The sequence below is a fragment of the Macaca fascicularis genome, chromosome 4 (genome assembly GCF_037993035.2).
Source record: "Macaca fascicularis isolate 582-1 chromosome 4, T2T-MFA8v1.1".
Taxonomy (NCBI): Eukaryota; Metazoa; Chordata; class Mammalia; order Primates; family Cercopithecidae; genus Macaca; species Macaca fascicularis.
In genome coordinates, this window is record NC_088378.1 from 28,232,872 (window position 1) to 28,255,545 (window position 22,674).

Consider the following 22,674-nt stretch of genomic DNA (forward strand, 5'->3'; position numbering starts at 1 on the left):
AGTCATCCTTCTCAGGCTTTACCTTTCTCTTCTGTGATTAGCAAACATGAAGAATTAACAAATTCCAGTCTAGTGATAAAGAGATTCTATAAAGATAGAAAAGATATTTTAGCATTCTTAGAAACTTTCAACTCTGGTAAAATAAAATGTTAAATCGCAGGAAACTTTGCCAACAAACTGTCTTTATGATATATTTTGTAAGGATCAGAATGGCTGTCAGAACTCTGAAGAACAATACAGCTCTGGAACCTGATAGTTATTCCTGCTGAGATTGTCAAGCAAGGACAAAGGGATGTATAGGATCCTGATTAATTATTTATCTATGACAAGAAAACTGCCTGATTACGTTTAAAAAGTTAACACTGTTTTTGTGAAAGATATCAAAAATGCTAACTACTACCACTCTTTAGCATTCTATTTCTTCCAATGTGTGGGCTCTTGGTAAGAATGTATTTTTCAGCCAGGCACAGTGGCTCATGCCTGTAATCCCAGCACTTTAGGAGGCCAAAGTGGGCGGATCACTTGAGTTCAGGAGTTCGAGACCACCATGGCTAATAATATGGCAGAAACCATGTCTCAGAAAAAAAAAAAAAAAAAAAGAATGTATTTTTCCTAAAACAACATCACAAATTATGGTCTACAGAATCATTTAGTGCTCTAGATTGTGGTATAATACAGTGGATATATTAAAATTTTTATACAGAGTTATAAGAAATGTATTGCTTATCACAATAAAGATACAATAAACTTCTCTTTAGACATTGGGACTAGTAGTCAGTCAGTTGATCCAAAATATTTTTAAAGCAGTGATAGATACATATCTGACATGTTACTTTAATTCAAACTATAAAATACTCTTGACATAGAATTAAGGACTCATTTGTGTATATATGGGATAACTGGTTGGAGCTTTACCATTTTTGGCATGAAAAATATCCTTAATTTATTGTCTATGAATTTTTACATGTTCATTTCTTCACAGTGGAATAAGAACTTTAAAAAGACTTGTAAAATAATTTGGGAAGAGAACCCTTTTATATCTTAATTATTGTTTTTCCACCCATCCTTTAGAAACTCATTTTATGCCTTTATGTAGTCTTTTAAATATGTTTAAACTTCATTTTTATTTTTTAAAACCCTATTTTTCCATTCGTAAGTCTTTGTATATGTAATAATTAAATCATATAAGAACAAATAAAACTGATATAACTAGGCTTGCATTTGTGTTTACAACAAGCATTGTGTAAACATACAATTCTAGCGATAAGAGCCAACATATGCAAGCACAACTTACTGTAGGTGTGCATGAAATTCAACTGATAGAGCAGAAGTATGTGTAAGTACTCTGGGAAGCCCATTATCTGTAAGAACATCTACTACATGATATTTAACTCAATACATCAGTATAATATTCATATTTGTAAGTAGTTCTATGCTTTAGACAGTTCCTAAGCAAATTGGAACCACTTCAAGAAATTTAGCGTTCTATTTTTTTTCTCCCAATAGTAGTATCAGTTGCTTCAGAGGCAATGTCTTAACTTTTTCCCATTTCCAATAGAATGAAACAGTATGTCGTTAGGAGATAGAAGACTGGCAGCACTGCAGCAATGTAATATCATGCTGAGCACTAAGTGAAGTAGGAAAAAAAAACTCTATTACTTACACATTTTTATTAGCTAGTGTTTTGTGTTGTTTTATCATACTTACCAATGAACGCACAAAAAATAAATGATATGAGTTCACGGAACTAGAAAAATCATACTTGAAAGCAAAATATAATGGAATATAAACATATACACACATTTGTATATATTATAACATATATTTTATATATATACACACTTATTCTACATATGCAGTATTGTTTGTGCATATAAATTTTAACACCACCTCTGACTGAAGTGATATCATAATGGTTCAAACTTTGGGCTCTAGACAAATCATCTTTACCAAATAGCAGCCATGTAAACTTGGTCAAGTGAATCTTTCTCTCTGCCTCAGTTTTCTCATCTTTAAAATGGAGATAATATTTCCTAAGTTATATTATTGCCTACCTCATTAAATAAGCTCATATGTATAAAACGCTTAGAGTAATGCTATTAATATTAATAGTAGTATATAAAATATGCGCACACATAGATAGAGGAAGCATGTATAAAATTTAGCAGTGCTTGAAATGCTTTGAATCTTCATGTTTAAGGTACCTTGACAGAACTTACCTTTTTGTGCCTGTACCAGTTACCTATGCTGCATTAATAGTCTGTGGTAGAACTCCTAAAGCTGATAGAAAATATCATGTCTTATTATATTCACCCATGGAAAGCCACAGACACCTCTATCAACAGGAAAACAAATATTATGACTACCTCTTTTCACAGCAGCCTCTCCGTATCTTTGTTGAATTGAATACTAGGGTTACTTCAAAGGGCACAGGAGACATGGTATTTACCATGCCAGAAATAGTGTACTTCATGACAAATTCTAAAAACGTCCTTGCAGCCATCTGAAATGATATTCTCTTGTAGTTCTAGTGGCAGTTTCTTTTTCTTTTCTTTCTTTCTTTTTTTTTTTTTTTTTTTTTGAGACATAGTTTCACTCTTGTCACCTAGGCTGTAGTGTAATGGTGCAAACTTGGCTCACTGAAACCTCCATCTCCCAAGTTCAAGCGATTCTCCTGCCTCAGCCTCCTGAGTAGCTTGGATTACAGGCCCCTGCCACCACACTTGGCTAATTTTTATATTTATAGTAGAGACGTTCGCCAGGCTGGTCTCGAGCTCCTGATCTCAGGTGATCGAACTGCCTCGGCCTCCTAAAGTACTGGAATTATAGGCGTGAGCCATCACACCCGGCCTCTAGTTGCAGTTTCTGAGATACTCACTCCCACAGTGACTGCCAGTACATGGTAGTGATCTCAATAACAGTTCTGCTTTCATTTCATCTCTTGATTGGCCTTTAGCAGTCAGAGTAAGTGAGGCTGTCATTTCATCTCCCATCCGTATGAAATTGAATTTTACGAAAGAGACGTCACCTAGAGTTTGAAAGGTTTGACTGACAGTCTCCACATAGCTGCCTTCCTCTAGCCAAAGAGATGCTGTCCTGAAACCTCTGCTTATGCTTTCACTTGAGGAAGGAAAGAGCAGATGGGAGGGAAGGGAGACAGAGGAGACACCGGCATGAAGGTCACTGTGACATCTCCTTCTCCTGATGACAACAGCCCACACGCTTCCACCTGCAATCCTATTAAATATAGTACTTGCTTGACAGGAAACAGCTGATGATGGTAATGACATTGTTAACTCACCGCCTCAAATGGGTGAAGGGCAGCTAAAAAGGGGAGGGCAGGACTATTGGAGGGCCATTTTACCTTATTTTGAATTCATAAAATAAAAATGTAAATGAAACACAAAAATATTTATCAAGACCCAAACAGAAAGCTGTCTATACATTGTTTCTCTGATAATGATGTATGAGGCATATTTTTGGACTCTTTATCAGCTTTTCAGAAAAAAAAAAAAATCTGTATTTTTACCTAGTTGACAAATTTCAAATTCTCCAGATGGCAGCTTTAATATGTTTAATATGATTGTGCTGTTAAAAAATAGCAATCGAGTTTTTTCTAGAGAAAGTCATTTGCTATGAGAAAGCAATACCATATGATACATGAAAATAAGAACATTGTAAGCTATTTTTATTTGGCTTTTACTGAGCTCTCAATGAATACAAAATCAGTACTGAACAAATGGATGCTGCTGATGATAAACCTAGCAACTTATTCTACCCAACTTCTAAAGTTTCTGTTAATATATAGGAAACCCATCCCTCATCTGCTTTTCCATGTATTGATAAAGTTAGCCACATATTGATGTTTGTGTTTAGGTATACTTGCTAAATAAACAGTAAGAAATATGGGAATAGATTGGAACATGTAGATCCATGGAAAGACTATCATTTGAACAACTACACGTGGGCCTTCTTGGGTGTTTTGAAAATTTCTGCCCTAAAATCCATTTGGCTTTGTGTCCTCACCCAAATCTCATCTCAAATTGTAATCCCCGTGTGTTGAGGGAGGGACCTGTTGGGATGTCAGAGATGATTGGATCCTGGGAGTGGTTTCCCCCATGTTGTTCTCATGATAGTGAGTGAATTCTCACAGATCTGACGGATTTATAAGTGGCGGTTTTTTCTTTCTCTCTCTCTCCTGCCCCCATGTAAAAGATACCTTGCTTCTCCTTCCCCTTCTGCCATGATTGTAAGTTTCCTGGGGCCTCACCAGCCATATGGAACTGTGAGTCAATTAAACCTCATTTCTTTACAAATTACCCAGTCTTAAGTGGTATCTTTGTAGCAGTGTGAAAATAGGCTAATCAAGTGAATTGGTACCAGCAGAATAGGAAGCTGCTATAAAGATAACCTGAAAATGTGGAATTGGGTAACAGACAGAGGTTGGAACAATTTGGAGTTCTTGTAAGAAGACAGGAAGATGTGGAGAAATTTGAAACTTTCCAGAGACTTGTTGAATGGTTTTGACCAAAATGCTGATCATGATATGGACAATGAAGTCCAGGCTGAGGCGGTCTCAGATGGAGATGAGGAACTTATTGGTCACTCATGCTATATTTTAGCAAAGAGATTGGCAGCATTTTTCTCCTGCCCTAGAGATCTGTGGAACTTTGAACTTGAGAGAGATGTTTAGGGTATCTGGCAGATGAAATTACTAGCAGTGAAGCATTCACGATGTGACTTGGGTGCTGTTCAAGCATTCAGTTATATGCACTCACAAAGAGACAGGGTGGAATTGGAACTTACATTTAAAAGGGAAGCAGAGCATAAAAATTCAGAAAATCTGCAGCCTGATAATGCAGTAGAAAAGAAAAACCCATTTTCTGGGGAAAAATTCAGAAATTTGCATAAGTAACAAGGAGCCAAATGTTAATCGCTAAGACAATGGGGAAAATATCTCCAGGCCATGTCAGAGATCTTCATGCAGCCCCTCCCATCACAGGCCCAGAGGCCTAGGAGGAAAAACTGTATTCATGGGCTGGTCCCAGGGCTCCGCTGCTCTGTGCAGCCTCAGGACTTGGTGTCCTGTGTCCCAGCTGTTCCAGCTCCAGCCACTGCTAAAAGGGACCAAGGTGCAGATTGGGCCTTTGTTTCACAGTGTTCAAATCCTAAGCTTTGGTGGCTTCCACATGGGGTTGAGCATGTGGGTACTCAGAAGATAAGAGTTGAGCTTTGAGAAACTGTGCCTCGATTTCAGAGAATGTATAGAAATGCCTGGATATCCATGCAGAAATGTGCTGCAGAGATGGAGCCATCATGGAGAACTTCTGCTAGGGCAGTGCAGAAGGGAAATGTGAAGTTTGAGTCCCAACACTGAGTCCCCACTGGTCCATTGCCTGGTGCAGCCGTGAGAAGAGGGCTACTGTTCTCCAGACCCCACGTGGTGGATCCATAAATATCTTGCACCATACACCTGGAAAAGCTGCAGGCACTCAATGCCAGCTTGTGAAAGCAGCTGTGGTGGCTGTATCCTGCAGAGCACGGGGGTAGAGCCTCCCAAGGCCTTGGGAGCCCACCTCTTGCATCAGTGTGCCCTGGATGTGAGGCATGGAGTCAAAAAATGTCATTTCATAACTTTAAGATTTAATTACAGCCCTGCTGGGTTTTGAACTTTCATAGGGCCTGTGGCTACTTTGTTTTGGCACATTTCTTGTATTTGGAATAGAAACATTTACGCAATGCCTGTTCCCCCATTGTATCTTGGAAGTAACTAACTTGTTTTTGATTTTACAGGCTCATAAGTGGAAGGAAATTGCCTTGTCTCAGATGAGACTTTGGACTTGGACTTTTGGGTTAATGCTGGAATGAGTTAAGACTTTGGGGGACTGTTGGGAAGTCATGATCTGTTTTGAAATGTGAAAGGGACATGAGATTTGGAAGAGGCAGAATGATATGTTGACTTTGTGTCCCCACCCAGATCTCATCTCGAATTGTAATCTCTGTGTGTGGAGGGAGGGACTTGGTGGGGGTGGTTGGATCCTGGGGGCAGTTTCCCCCATGCTGTTCTCATGATAGTTAGTGAGTTCTCACAAGACCTGATGGTTTTATAAGTGGTAGTTTTTCCTGATGTCTCTCTCCTGCTGTCATTTAAGGCATGCTTTGCTTCTCCTTCACTTTCTACCATGATTGTAAGTTTCCTGAGGCCTCCCAGCCATGCAGAATTGTGAGTTAATTAAACCTTCATTCTTTATAAATTACCCAGTCTCAGGTAGTATCTTTATAGCAGTGTGAAAATGGACTAATACACTATTTCAGATATTAGCATATATCATAGTATAAAATTAATTCTGTCAGATGACATGAACATGTCTGATTCATCTCATCATTGATTTGGGTTTCCACACCTCATTAGTAACTAAGACGGTGTATCACATTGCTCAATACCTGTAATACTCTATAATTGCTTGTAGAACGTGTGATTTAAAAGCCCATGGCCATTTGTCTTCCAAACATTAAGTGTTTTTTTCTGTGTTATGAATAAGTAACCAATTTGTGTATTAGGTTGACCTTGTATCAGTTGAGACTCTTTTGTGAAGATATTGGAAATTCAAGGTTAAATGGATGCATTATATTTTCCAACTGTTACCTGTCATGTACTTTGAGTGAGTCATGAAAACTACCTAGAACAGCTGTCATTTTGATATGTTCTGGTTCTTCTGAGAAGTTAGATTTCCACTGAGCAAAATTACAGGCTCTGTGGAGAAATCAAAACAGTGATCCATCTACCAGGAAGACCTACACTGTGATCTTTTCAGCTCATTTCACTTGAGTATAGGGAGACTTTAAACTTAATAAATGAGAATCGGGCTACAAAGGTATAAAATTATTTTATAGTACAACTCCAGATAAATGTCATTTTTGTGCCCCTGCAGTATTATTATTCTGTTAACTGCATTGATAGTAGAAACTTTCAGTTCATGTTTTTATCAGAAATGTTCTGTTCTAACTATGAACTAGTCTGTACTGTGAATTGCATAATTTGTAGTAATAGAGTAACAGTAATAATCATGCTTATTTTATAAGGTCATCATAGTGATTATAGGAATTTACAAACCGTGGAGTTATGTATAAAAATAGTTATTAGTGTGTCTTTTTGAACTTTTACTTCATCCCAAGAACAAATAGCCTCTTATATTTACTGGCTTATTGAATTAGCAAAGTATTTGGTAGTAAAGCGGAAGCCCTAAAAATTGTGAAAACAATACCATAAGGTTCTCCTGTGTTTAGTTGCTAATGATATGTGGTTGAAATCACGGCCATGGAAGTTAAAATAGCAGCTCTGCATTTATGATCTTGGACATGTTATGTATTCTCTCTCATCATCAATGTGATTCCCTCATGTGTGCAATAAAGATAATGGTAGATAATTATTGTAAATGCATGATTTAAAAGTAAGCATTAACTTAAAAACATATTAAACTATTTATTGTAATGTACGGAATATAATAACTACCCAATATATTTTAATAATTATTATCACAGAATGTGGACACATTATTCAAAAAAAGGTGAGAGATTTGCGTTATGATTAAAAAAATTAAGCTAAAAATCTAAACACTAAAAAAACCAAAACACTAAAAAACCCTATTCCTGAAAATCAAGTAACACTTTGTGATTAGGCATATACACACACTCACATACACATTTATAAAATTTGACATGTGGACACATAGAACAAGGGTCAGGAATTCACGTGACTTGTTAAGCTCAATTAAACAGAAACCAAACAATATTTTTGTGCTCTAGGGTTAACTTTTTGTTACTTTTGAGAAGAATTTTCTGGTTTTTTTAACCTCATATAATATGCTAGTCATCAACTTGTCTTTTGATAGCATGAGTATTAACTATGAAATGGTTATAAATTGCTATGCAGAATGAACAGCTGTGAGAAATAATAAATGATTCTGTTATCACAACTAGAGTATTAGATGGCATATTTAGAATTATACATAAATGGGATTATTATACAAAATAGTAGGAAAGTCTTAAAATTAACTATTTGACTTCCATGGGGGTCTTTACATAAACTTATTGATTTAACCTCAGAAAAATGTGACTCTGTGTTTCAAAAAGGTATATTAAGAAATGCCATGTATGATATTTCAGTAATACAAATTATGAGAAAATGAACTTCTTGTCTCCATTTGGTTTCTTTGAACTTATGCCAAATCTTCTCCAGTATTTTCTTGAAAAGCTTTATTGTGATTAACTATGTGGAGACAGTTCTTAAACATTGATTTTGTCACATGTGAAAAGTGGAAAGAGAGAAGGTGGAAACAGAGGAATGATAATGTTTGAAGCCTATTCTTTTACCATAGTACTACAACAGATTTAATATATGGGGTGTTAAATCAGGCAGGAAAACATTATCAAGACCCTCTCCAAACACTTGAGGTTATTCAGGAATATTTGTCATGGTATTATTTGCATTTGTGGCCGATAGAATAAGAAACATTTGAACATCTCTAACTGAAATAGTCTGGCAGAATACAAATACAGAATGATAATGCACTAAAACATGATTTCAAATTCATATTGAAATATAAATTAATAATAGAATCAATTTTAAGATGCAATCCAGGCATCTTAATAACTATTCTATGTACATCATCACTTTAATCTTCATGAAAATCTTAGGACTTATGTATGACATCATCCCCATATTGTAGATGAAGAAACTGAGATTCATAGAGATTAGTGGTCTGCTGTGGTCATTTAGTGGTTAGAATTCAAACATGATTTTCTAATTCTAAAACTTGAAGTCTGAACCACCATGATATGCTGACTTCTAGTGTCATTAGAGCAATTATGGCCAAGTCTCTTTTTGGTGCTGTTCTGCTGTGGTGGCGGTGATGACTTATTTCCTTAATTTTTTTTGTTTGTTCTTTGTTTTTCTTTTTTTTAAAAGCAAAACAATTATGTGGAAAAAGGCAGACAATTCTTGGTTCTAATGAATTGGGATAAATTATTATTTTTAGTAATACCTTACAATTTTATTTTCTTCCCCTTGGTGAACACACACACACACACACACACACACACACCCCATCCTAACAAGTATGTATCCATATATACACATGCATTTGAGAAACTTCAGTTATTCAAATGTAGCTAAAACTCTTTAAGTAAAGCTCTGTGGTTTGTCTTTTATCTTTGCCCCTATTTTACATGTATAATCATTGCAGACTCAACTTCAAGTTTATCCTCTTCATTTTATATGTGAATCTGATCTCTTGGTAAGATAAAACCAAATTATACCTAGTATATCTCCTGCACATAATGTTTAAAAGCCAGCACATATATTCTCATTGATCTTGTCCACTATGAACAACACAGAGAATCTTAAGGGGAGAACATTATCAATCATATTTGTAGAGTTTTGCTTTGTGATATTGTGATATTTTCGGCAATATTGTAAAGAGCACAGCAGCTCGATAATATTATAAAGACCTAGAATATCTCTAAAGTCTTTACAACTTTCTTGGTCATTGGCTTAAAACTAGAGAAACCAATATGGGCATCCTTTCTGACTCTGGAGCAGACAGTTCCAGAGCGTGCTCAAGACTATAGTTTACTTAGGACTACAGAGGAATTAAGCAATGGGAATGGAGATGAGCTCTAGTGTGGCAAGATCCAGCAAAGGGCAGAATAAACCTAGACACAAGGTTGATGCAAAATTAGCAGCTTTTCCAAAGGGAGCAGACAACAAGGAAACAGAAATACTGTACCGGGGAGTTGGGCACAGGGGAAACCTGAATCCAAGGCAAAATCACAAGGCAAAGTTTTCCTGCTGAAGGAGCAAAATTTTATATGAATCAAGGATGTATTACTCAAACTTTCTACATCTCATTTAATGTTGTTTTAAGATCTCTGTGAGGCAGGAAACAAAGAGTGGATGCTACTGGAAACTAGCAATTAGCCATACTTGACTGGAATGTAAAAACAAACAAATAAATGTTAGCAGCAACTTTTATTGACAAAAGTATGACCAACATATGATCATTCTGTAGATTAGGCTGAAAGTTTATCTAAACTTTAATGGTACCTACAGATGAAATAAGACTTTGGACTCAACCTAGAAACTGTTATGCCCCTTTCAATTTCCATCTTGGATTGTCCCTAGTAGTATGTGTCTGTGTGTCGTGTGTGTGTGTGTGTGTGTGTGTGTGTGTGTGTGTGTGTCTGTGTATGATGCTATAACAGGCTAATTTTAATTGTTAGGTAAGTTATATTCTCCTGCAAACAACCGAAATGAAAATCATTTCTTTGTTGATTCCTGGAATTGTATTAACTTTTGACAAGTTTGTAACTTCCCTGAAGTACACTTCGTCAATGCAAATAGACTTTGAAGGGGAGCACTCTGGTTGGCCTAACACTGAAATCTGAGTCTGTGTTCTCTCTTTCTTCAAAAACTTGAGAGTTGAGACAATCTGAAAGCGCAGATTCTTGAAGGGACCTGGAGACACTTATGGGGAAGGAGGTACAGAGAGGAGAACAGGGGTACCCACAGATCAGTTTAATTTCCATGTATAATTTAGCACTAGAAACATAATTTGGTTGTTTACAGCCTTTAATAACACATCTTAAAAAAAAAAAAACTCTGTTTCATCATCATAGTTTCAAAAGCCCATGTTTTCTCTCAAAATCTACATATAAGTTTTATTTTATATTTTTGTTTCAATATCAGGTTAAGTTTTAAGGACATAAAAATAATATTACAGTAATATTTGGAAGAAAAATTGATTAAGAAATACTAGTTATGAAGAAAATGCAATTTATCAAGGAGATCAGTTACAGGTCTTACTATCTGAGGAGAACTACCTGGAAAAATATCATTTTGGCTTTTAAAAAATATGTTTGAGTACATGTAATTTTCTTGTTATTAAAGTTGAATAGCAATAGATGCCTAACCAGTACAAAGGCTTCCCTTTTGCCTTGCAAACATTTGAAGCAAACCTGTTTCAGACCAAATCCTCTCATATGAAGAGGTAAAGCTTAGTTTAACAAAGTATTAACGTAATTTGACCCAGTTTTCTCATGTATAAATTGAGGAGTATGGAGTGAAAAGTCAATAAATTTATTTATCTTGAAGACATTTTACAGATGCTTCTGATGAACATTTATTGTCATGGAAAGTAAGCTAATTTGTCCTTAATAGCATTTACCACAGAGGTTTTGACAACTTTTTGAGCTTAAGCATACTCTACTATATTAACAATTACTATTAAAATTAACATCTGCTATGGTGCAACGAAAAGGGTAATCTTCATGTTTTCCAGCTCATATAACAGCTTATATACATATATACACACACACATATACACACACAAACACACATATACATAGCTCATATATATATATATATATATGCTATTATGTGAGCTGGAAAACATAAATATATATATGGCACAAAGAAGAATTAATAACAACTGTTATATAATATTTGGGATTTAGCAACCAGAATTGATCCAACATTTCTATCTTGGGGAATTTGTCCTATGGATATATTGACACACATACAGGAGATTCTGTAATGCACTTATGGATGTTATAGCCAAAAACTGGAAATGAATTGAAGATTTTTTAAAATGCAATGCCTTAATGATATAATGAGGTAGATCTATTAATGCAGGATGTGCTAATGTGGAAAAATCTCATGATACATCACTAAGTGAGAAACACAAGGTGAAAACACACAACTACATTGCAATCCATTTATGTAAATTAAAATAATTTGAAAAAAATTTACACAGACATAACAGATATATGCCTATATGCTGCATCTACATACAGTATTTTACTGAACAGCTATGCAGTTAGCAGTAGTTGCCAAAATTCACACAGATTGCCTTTGGGGAAAGTTAATGTGACTGGATGGTTTTCTCTACGTTTATTACGAGTTTTGGCTGGATGTGGTGGCTCATGCCTATAATCCCAGCACTTTGGGAGGCCGAGGCAGGCGGATCACAAGGTCAGGAGATCGAGACAATCCTGGCTAACACAGTGAAACCCTGTCTCTACTAAAAATACAAAACATTAGCCAGGTGTGATGGTGGGTGCCTGTAGTCCCAGCTACTCGGGAGGCTGAGGCAGGAGAATGGCGTGAGCCCAGGAGGCGGAGCTTGCAGTGAGCCGAGATTGCGCCACTGCACTCCATCCTGGCGACAGAGTGAGATTCCGTCTCAAAACAACACCAAAAAAAAAGAGTTTTAAATAAAATTTGTGTCTTACTTATGGTTTGAGGCCAGTGTAAACTTTATGACAGTTTCAGAAAAAGAGAGAAAAAGAAATTGAACTGTAGGTCAGTTTATAGATACAAAAACCCCAAATAAAATTTTATTTTGCTTAAATTTTGTAAGTAAAATTTAATGCAAACTGAAAATGTGCTAAAAATAATATTGCCGTCCCAAGTGGGGATTTTGCCAGGTATAAAAGGATAATGACAAAAGGATATTGATTGAATACGCAATCTAATCCATCACATTCATTGTGTAAAAGAAAAAAAATAATGTAATTATCTCAATAGATGCAGAAATAGTAACTGATAAAGATTAGTCACTATTGATGTTACAAATGAAAACTTCATAAAGATAGTAATGGAAGAGAAGAGAATTCTTTGTGGTAGCAAAGAATTGAAAGCAACCAAATTATGCATTAATAATGATGTGATCTGTGCAAGCCAAACAAAAGGAACCAACATTTCTATACAGAAAAATAGACAAGTGTGAAAGGGCATAAACAGCAGTATATATTTTGCTAGGTCAAATACATACATTTATATGTCAGATGATTACAAGGACCAAAAGTAAATACATTAAAGAGGGCCCCATGGGCAAAATTGGATTAACACTGAGATGGGTTCAAAGAAGGAAAAACTAACCTAAACTAAACTTTAGGAACTTTGCCTTAACCAATGATGATATAATGTCATGAACTGACAAGTATGATCAGAGAGATTCTATGAAGTAGCATATATTATATAACCAGCATGGTCTCTACAATATAACCAACGAAAACAAAATCTATGTGTTTTGGGACTAAGTGTCTAGGAAATAGAAAAGGTAGGAGCATAGCAAAGAGGCCAGGCACAGAAGCCTAAATTCCTGTTCTACTACTTACCTCTTCTGTAACTTCAAGATAATCACTGAGCACACCACAGCTTAGATTCCTTAATCTGCAAAATGGGACAATCCTATTTACCTCCCTTGGTTTTGTGTAGAATCAATGTGATAATACATGCCTGGAGAAAAGCATGAAGCCCCAGCATACAGTAGGTGTTCTAACAAATATGTGTTCTCTCCATCCCTGCACCTCCAGGCCCACTATACAGACCCCTCACAGTTAATAGTCTTCCTGTTGGAAGGAATTCATAGGAAAGACTGCAGCTACTCCTACACATATTAAAACCCTTACACTCACTGAACTTTTCAGAAAATCTTGCATTTTTCGGGCCTATCTCTAAATTACAGAACTTATGATAATGCTACTTATGATCCCTAATAGGACTAATCAAAAAGGGGAAATAGGCAGAAATATTGTATGCAAAGAATTACAGATTAGCTTGTTCAGTCTGCATAAACTTTTGGTTCTGCCATAACAAGAACCCAATAAATGTTGACATAATTTCACTTCAGTTTTGCGGACTTAGTTAGTATATTATCATCTCTATATTTTTATAATTAACAATAGGACTGCTATTTGCTTTCATAACTGGTGCATTTATTGAGCTATTTCCCATGGTTAGACTGATGTGTTTCATCCTCTATACTTTTGCCCTGATGTGTCCCCACAGTTATGATGCTCCAAATTTATAGAGTTTAGATGTTTCTTGCTGTTGGTTTACATTCGTATTTACTATTTATTCATAAGATAAGGAGGAGAGGGTTCTATGTTGAAATGAACTTTTATATAGAAAATTAGCAATCATGTTCGTAGAACTACTTAGTTTTTGGTACCATTCACAGATTCTAACTTGGCATATGTAATACTGCCTAATGTCACAAATGGGTCTCATTTCTACAAAATGTTAACTATATGAGAAAGTTGAAGGAATGGCTCATCAGAAGATAATTCAGGTTTATAAGGCTTAAGTGATATTCAGGTCCTATGGTGGTCTGTGTTGATTAAGGAGTAAGAATATTGCATTCCACTATCCACTATTGAGACTCTGATGAGTATCATGGCTTTAGCATAGGGTATAACAAATCAAGATTCTTCTGTTTTTTTAATTACGTCAAAGATGCAGTGAGAATTATGATTTGACTAAGTTGGACTGTGACTGCTACAACCATTACATGGTGCCTAGTGTGCCTCAGAAAATAGAGGTGTCATGAATTTATTTTCTCTTTCAATGCCTGATGGGAAAACGTGCTACTCAGCTAAAGAACTGCAGTGGGAATAATGATCATTCAAGACGTCTTCAAACTGAGCTACAGATATTTAATTTAAAAGCACGTTGCCTGTTTTGAGTCAGTATTTCCTTCTGACAAGAAATATCATTAAAGCATAGTGATGTTAGGAACTTAGGGATTTTTAAATCATCATTTTCCTTGAAAACCTAGCTGAATAAAATATTGAATCTTGGTATGCAGCATCAAGTCCTTTTACAATGTTTTTCTCTGAACAGAGAGTTTATTATCATCCCCCCTGAAGGCAGGCAGGAAGAATAAAGCCAACATTCTACTTTACTTTGTTGGATCTGATGAGATGCTTGCTAGCTCCCCAGATCTCACTTGGGGATGTAAAATGGTACTTCCTGACTACCCACTAATCTCGGTTCGTTGTTATTGTTGGTTAGTTGGTTGGTTTTGTTTTTCTCCTCTCACTGCTTAGATTTTTATATGTCTTAGTTATAGCTGTGAGCACAGATGAAAGTAGTATAATTTAAATCGACTTAAGTGTCTTGCTTTTATAATAGGGATGCCTGATTTTTGTTTTTGTTTTTCATTGTTCTAATTTTCTTTTAGCGCCCTTCTTTTACCTGATAACCAGATATGACAAAACATCATATTTGATTTATAACACAACACTATTAGGACTAGAAGGACCCTACACACCACATCAAAGTCCTTCATTTTACAGATGAGGACCGGGCACCCAGAGAAGGGAGATGACTTATGTAAGCCACTTCAGCTACTTAGTGGCAGATCCACATCCAGAAATCTTTGTCTTGCTAAAGAGTTCTTGCTACAAGTCTTGCTAAAGATTTATTTTTCCTCCACATCAAACTTCCTTTGTTCTATGCTCAACTTATATAATGACGTTTGAACAGATCTAGCAACAAACTCTTTATGTGGACTCCCCTGACTTGCTGGTTGATGACTTCAAATGTTTGACAGTGCACATGACAATATAATTTATCCTGTGACTGCAAAGACGTCATCTTGTGAATACTGCTTGATTCCTCCACAAACTTATCCCTGAAAGTCTTGTAGGTGTCTATAGATCCACAGCTTCCATAGTGTTCCTTTGAAAAAAACCTGAAAATGTCATTCTCACTGTCAGTTGAAGACAAATGCCAGATTGGTAACACAGTTATAATTGCTAATTATGTTATTAATAATTTTATCCTTTTTACTTCTCACCACTCTGCTGTTTCTCACAAACTGATCTATCCGTCCTGTTTTGCTATTCCAGGTTTGTGTGCTGGAGAGGCAAATATTTGACTTCCTTGGATATCAGTGGGCACCTATCCTGGCAAATTTTGTACATATTATTATCGTCATTCTTGGTTTGTTTGGAACTATTCAATATAGACCTCGTTACATAACAGGAGTAAGTACCTTTTCTGCCTTTTAAAAATCTTATTGAACTAGAGAATGATGTGCAAACTCCAAATGCCTTGAAAACTTATGTGTATAATCTATCTTAAAGATGTAGATACTCTCTTTTAAGTACCAAAATAAAAGTGTTTATTTTCATAGTTTCAGATTCCATCAACAGTAATTGAAAATGTCAGCTGTAAAGCACTTGATAGTGAGTGTAATCAGATTGAATTCTCATAATTTGTACTTTCAGCAAATATTCTCATAATTACAAGCCAAACTGTGTTTCTATATTTCTAAATTATAAAGTCATGCTTTCTGGTTTAACAGATTTTAATGAGAATTTTTTCTCATTTTAAATAATCATATTTTATACACTGAATAAAAGAGTTTAAAATCAATAGAAATGAACAGATACTATTGATGTGAAAATATTAACGCATATTAGGGCTAATATTTGGCATATGAGAAAGCCAGAATAATCTGGACAGTTGCTTCTGTGCTCTCCGTAATTCTCTTTTTGGCTCAGAGGAAGTATTTTGCATTCGCACTCAAGTTAAACTTACTTAACATAAAAGTGAAATCCAACTGTGTTGCAGTTACTATGGGAACCATAACTTAGGGTTGCTTTTTTTTTTTTTAAACTTTTGTATGTGCCTCAGATCTAAGCTACTGCTCTTCATTACTGTACATTTTTTTTTTCTTTTTAGTTTCATCATTTTTTCTATTTCTTCTATTTTTGACAAAGGAAATGTCTATAGGCATTTATTTAAAATTGTAAAGCAGGTTTGTGGTAAAAGCATGTATATAAGATAGTACAGTGAAAGTTCTGCCTTGTTCAACAACCAGCAGACCTTCTCATGTTTTATGAAAGCGTCCTCATTAAAGATGCCCCCCCCACACACACATGACCTGTTCTCTCTGTCATATAGAACCCAGACAAAGCTCATTGGTACAGAGCCAGGCAATGTGTTGGTGGCTGGAACCAAAGGAGCCACTGTTGGGCTAAGGAAAAATGAGAAGCCCATTGTCCTTGCCTCCAGGTGCACGCCCAGACCCCAGTGCATGTCACCACAGAGGCTAGGTAGCCATCTAAATCTTGTAAAAGTGGGAGGAGTTCTGTTGCAGGGTGAACTTTTTTAATGCACAAGATATGATAGTATTGTCCATTTTCTTCTATGAATCGTAATTTGATACAGTGTAGGAGGGTTGTTCAGTGGTTGAGAATGAGTCCTCTGAAGTCATAATATCAGGATTGAAATCTTGGATCTGCCCAATTCTGTGTGACTTTAGACAACTTCACCTCACCAATCTTTAATTTTCTTATCTTTAAAATGAAAGTAGTCATTACATTAAATCATAATGATTTAGTTAATTGATATATTATTAGCCATTATATGAAAAAATTGATTAATTTACCTTTCTTCTTTTATTAGACTTTGAGGTTTCTTCATGGTTTTATTCTTATAAATAATGGTTGCTCTGAATATCATTATATAAATATTTCATCTTTATTTCTGATAAATTTCTTGAGATAAAATCTAGATGTGACCCAAAATATTTGAACTACTGAAAAACTCAGAGGCTAATTTTGAGGAGTAAGGGGGATGTTCTATGAAATGTCCTTAGCACCATGCTTGGCATTTAAAAAGTCCCTAATAAATATTAGCTATAATATTTTCGTTTTTATTATTATTATTTAAAAATAATACTAACATGTGTAGCATAGCAATAAGCTGAAAGGAAATTTAAAATAAAGCAAGGTGTTCTAGATATTGGATGGACTATTTCTGCCCTTTTATTCTAAGATGCTACAATGCAGAAAAAAAAAAAAATAGTGGGCTTTCCATGTATCAAATTATAATCTCATTCCTTTGAATAAAGACATACCACAGATCTTTCAATACTGGCTACTTTCTCTGGCATGGGGTAAGAGTTATGATGCCAAGGGAAAACACCTTTAAATTGTTAGAAGTTTTGTTTACTGAAACTATTAGACACAACCTGAACTCTTTGTAAGGTCTTAACAGTGAATTTCAGAGCCTTGATTTCATCTTGATCGGTAACATCACTGTGAATTTGGATTTTTCTTGAGACAATGTCTTTGGAAATCTTTTGCTGGTGGGAGATGATGTAAATAATCAACTTTTTTTTTCCAACTCGTAAGTCCTGGGTTGGAAATATATCCTCTAAATTCTCCTTGAAAATCTTTCTTTAGCTCATTTCTCTCTGGCAATATCATGCTGTCTGTGGCTAAAAGATGACAAATAGCATTGTCATCTTTTGTTGCTTGGAAATCCCCTTACCCAGACCCATAAACTCATAGGTGTATTTTCTATCTTTCCAGTTATTAAAGACAATAGCTAAGATAATTGTTCTGGCAGTAAATTCCATGAGTCTTCTTTTCTCTAGTCCTCAAAAACAATTTCCTCTCTCCACTCAGAGTCTCCTTGCTGCCCTCCTGGCGTTACTTGCCTCCTTATCTCAAAACCAGCACTGCGTGTTTTAGGTTTAAGTATCACTGACTTTCTGGTACCAATTTCTGTTCTTGGTATCTATGTCTGTGTAACTTCTGTGCAACAAACTACAGTTGACCCTTGAACAATGTCATGATTAAGGGCACCAAACCCCCCACACAGCCAAAAATCTGCTTATAACTTTCTACTCCTCAAAAACTTAACTCCAGTAAACTACCATTGGTTGAAAACCTTACTGATAAATAGTTGATTAACACGTATTTAATATGTTATATGTGTTATATACTGTATTCTTGCAATAGTGTAAAGAAAAGAAAATGTTACTAAAGGAAGTCATAAGGAAAATATATTTACTATTGATTAAATGGAAAATGATCATTAAAATTGTCTTCATCCTCTAACGATGTAGACCTTTATAATTTTTATATTTGCCACATTTTCTATGTAATATTTTTACATTATAAAATAGCTTGATATAAAATATAAAATAATTTGATACAAAAATAAGAAAGCATTTCTTGACTTCATGACTGAAGGTTAACGTTTTTGCATATTTCCTTTGTGTATATACAAATGAAACTTGTCTGTGTATGCTATATATCCAAATACGTCTTAAATTTACATTGAACATTGTATCAAACAATTTAAAAATTAATATGACTATTTCATTGTTTCTTTAAGTCTTTAATGTTATACATTATACTATTTTCATATGTTTCTATTGTATTAAATAATTCCCTATAATCATTTCCATCAAAAACACTCTCATGTTTTTTTGTGAATCATACCTTAGGAGAAATACCTAAGTATAATCAAATAATATGAAAAATTTTAAGGCTTTTACTATATAATTCACAATAACCTATCCAAAATTATTTTACTGAATTATCCTCCTACCAGTGTACAGTGGAGTCGATTTCATTGCACTCTTGCTAACCCTGTGTATTATCTGTCCTCATAGTTGTTAATTTGATAGAAGAAAATATGTCATTTTCATTTTTAATTGTATTTCTAATCTTAGTGAGGTAGAATTTTTCATATGTTCATTACCCATTTTTATTTTCTATTTGGGGAATTGTCTTTGTGTGTGTGTGTGTGTGTGTGTGTGTGTGTGTGTGTGTGTGTGTTTGTGTGAGATGAGTTTCGTTCTTGCCGCCCAGGCTGGAGTGCAATGACACAGTCTCCACTCACTGCAACCTCCACCTCTCAGGTTCAAGCGATTCTCCTGCCTCAGCCTCCCAAGTACCTGGGACTACAGGCAAGTGGCACCATGCCCGGCTCATTTTTGTATTTTTTTAGTACAGACGGGGTTTCACCATGTTAGCCAGACTGATCTCGAACTCCTGACCTCATGATCCGCCCACCTTGGTCTCCCAAAGTGCTGGGATTACAGGTGTGAGCCACTGTGCCCAGCCGGGAATTTGTCTTTTGGTGTTCTTTGCTAATTTTTTGCCCTTCTGTCTTAGTGTTTATTGTAATTTATGTAGGTAATTTAATAAAGACATTTACCTTTAAAACATCATAAAGCTTCATTTTGATATTTATTATGTTTTTCTTAGTAAAGTTAACTCTCTTTCCATTTGTGATATTTTCCACTGCTTTTAAGATTATTAAATTCAAATACCATTTTGAAAAATATAAGTCTTCGTTATCCTTAGGTCTAATTTTACTAACACAAAAAGGCAGGTTTTCTGATATTGAGACTGAGAACATTTGCTATATTTGAAGAACTTCAAATTATTGATGGGACATTATTTAATTGATCTTCCCTCCCCCACAAAAAAAAAAGTATGTCGACATTCTCTCAAACCATTGAGCTTGCAGCAACAAATAAATGAGAGTATTGGTAATGATTTTTGTTTTCTTCATTCATCTTCTTTTTCATAGTAGCAAAGAAAAAAAGATTAAAAATTTAAAACAGATAATTGGAACAAGAACTCATTAGTACCATTGAGAGCCTCTGGCACTTTGCAGAATATAATATGCTGAAGGAAAATGAAATAGATGTTTTCAGGTCCAAGCAAAGGAAACTGAAGCCAGAATTTATAGAAAGAATCAATCTTGTATTATTCTCAACCACATCAAATCCCAGAAAACAATTCATAAATAAATATATACAATGGCTCCCAGGAAAGTATTATTTTACATCATAAATGGAATTATGTAATGGATCATCATTTGGGGAAGTAGAATGTGATTTGGGATATCCAGTGTTTATTAGTTAATGACAAAATAATGTTAAGGAGCTGCACTGGCGCTAAGGAGCTGCTTTAGGTTGTCTAAAATAATCTGAAGAATATGTAGGTTCCTATCCATTAAAGCCACAGCAACTTTCTCAGTGATATTACCAAAAACAAATGTTGCTGTGTAACATATCAAAAAAAAATTATTTCTCCCCTGCTTTCTTCCTTCCTTCTTTCCTTTCTTCCAAACTCAGTCTCCAAACTAGAAAAAAAAAAAATTTCAAAACAGCTGAAAATCTGTTATTCAAATTTTATAAACAGGAGAGTATACTAAAATCACAGTAATATTTGTAAGAATCATTTCTTGTTTCTTACCAATTTCATCACCAATTTGTCTTTCTTGACAAATTCTATAACTCTCACATTAACTTGACACAACTTTTGTTCAAACTCATATAGAAAGGAAATAGTAGTGTTAGGAGGTTGACACAGGTACTCCTGACAACCAAGATCTCCTTGTAACCAACACACTGAACTGCTTCTTAGGGGCACAGTTCAGAGACCCAAATCTATCTGATAAATGAACAAAGATGTTGTTAAGTTGTGGGCCAATTTAAAATTCATTATAGCATTTGCGAATTCCAGAGGATTTAGATTTGAAGTTGTAGTCTGCCTCTCCCATGTGAAAGATTATGTTTTTAGCTCCTTAGTTAATGAGGAAATAGCCTCATATCTCAAGAGTTTAGAACAGAAAACTCTTAGTGATGGATATTTTATTCATGCGGGAAAACAATAACACAAACTGTCTTTAATTTCTAGTAAGGGTGAATTAGAACGGTGTGTTGTTCTTTTTCTATAGCATCCAGCTTTTTGATGGTGATTTTATATATATGCACATGTACACATTCATCTATACAATATAAATTATAGCTAATATCCATTATAATGATATGTTAAGGACAAATAATCTATTTCTACATTTGCTATTTGTAAAGAGTTTCAAATAATTGATGGGAGAATTTATTTCTATGTAATTGAATAAAATACTCAAATCATATTGGAAATACAAAAGACCTAGGAAACACAAATATAGACATACATGCATACATATTATTGTGTCTAATGATGAATCTTTCTGTGACACCAACTTAGAATACAATAACTGATTCTAAAATCAAATTAAGGAGAAATATTGGGATTGGTTTCCTGTTTCGTTACTGAAAAAGCAAGAGGTTAAATTAATGTGGTTAAAGCTGATTTGATGAAGCAAGTCTACGATGGTTAGAAACAGAAGCCAATACACATGAATCTTCATTTCTTGTGTTCTAAGAATCGTAAACTCCAAGACTCATAATAACCCTACTTAGTATTCCAAAATAATAAAAAGTAAATATTTATTTTAGTTCATATTTTAAAGTTTTGAATGGTATTTTCTGATTAATGCTGAACACTGAACTTCTGTTCACCAATTTAGGCCACTCTTTGTTTTACTACTTTTTTTTTTAATGTGACACATATGGTAGTTGGTGACTGTTGATTTCTAGATTGAGATACATCCTCCCTCTCCCCAGTGAGACAAGGTCAGCTTCAGACAAAGCGTCACCTGCTTTGACTTCCTTGACTTCGCTTTTTCTAGAGGCAACATGGTAAAGAAAAGGATCCCCATGACATCCTGGCCAAAGCATGGGGCCACAGGGTGACTGGAGCACCAAAGACAAAGACAAGATTCATTTTGTAAAAAGATTATGACATGGCAACTTGAGAAATCAATAGACACCTTAGTGGTTCTGTATAAGCAAAGAATTGTGTACTCAATTTGCATGGGGGAAAAAAATCCTCAACTTCTTGAATTTACTATTTGCTGATGACTGCCATGATTTGATTTTTAATTTTTCATGGAACTCAGGTCTCCATAGAGACTATCACCAACAGCAACAAATTGGGAGCACTATGCCCATTTTCCAGGTCATATGCTTTTCTACAACTAATAATGTTTCCTCCCTAAAAATTTTTGCACCCCTACAAGTCATTTCTAAGAAGTCATTAATCTATGTTCCAGTAGTTTTTTTGCCACCTTTATTCAGTTTTTCTAGGAGAAAAAAATATCTGAAAGAAAACTTATTGCAGCTACAGCATTAACAAATGCATGCTTTCTATGTTCAGGACAGAAAATCAATGTAGATTAGAGAT

General features: G+C 35.0%; 1 protein-coding gene across 8 annotated transcripts in view; it reads left to right on the forward strand.

The window, feature by feature from the left end:
* Positions 1-22,674, forward strand: part of NKAIN2 (sodium/potassium transporting ATPase interacting 2) — a 1,020,326-nt gene that overhangs the window by 482,880 nt on the left and 514,772 nt on the right. For all 8 annotated transcript variants that reach the window (XR_006697365.2, XR_006697364.2, XR_012433406.1 and 5 more), the window contains one exon: positions 15,697-15,834. Coding sequence is in view for 2 of the 8 variants with exons in the window: in XM_065543331.1 (XP_065399403.1) it covers positions 15,697-15,834 (138 nt within the window). In the remaining 6 variants the exon portion in view is untranslated. The remainder of the gene's footprint in view (positions 1-15,696; positions 15,835-22,674) is intronic.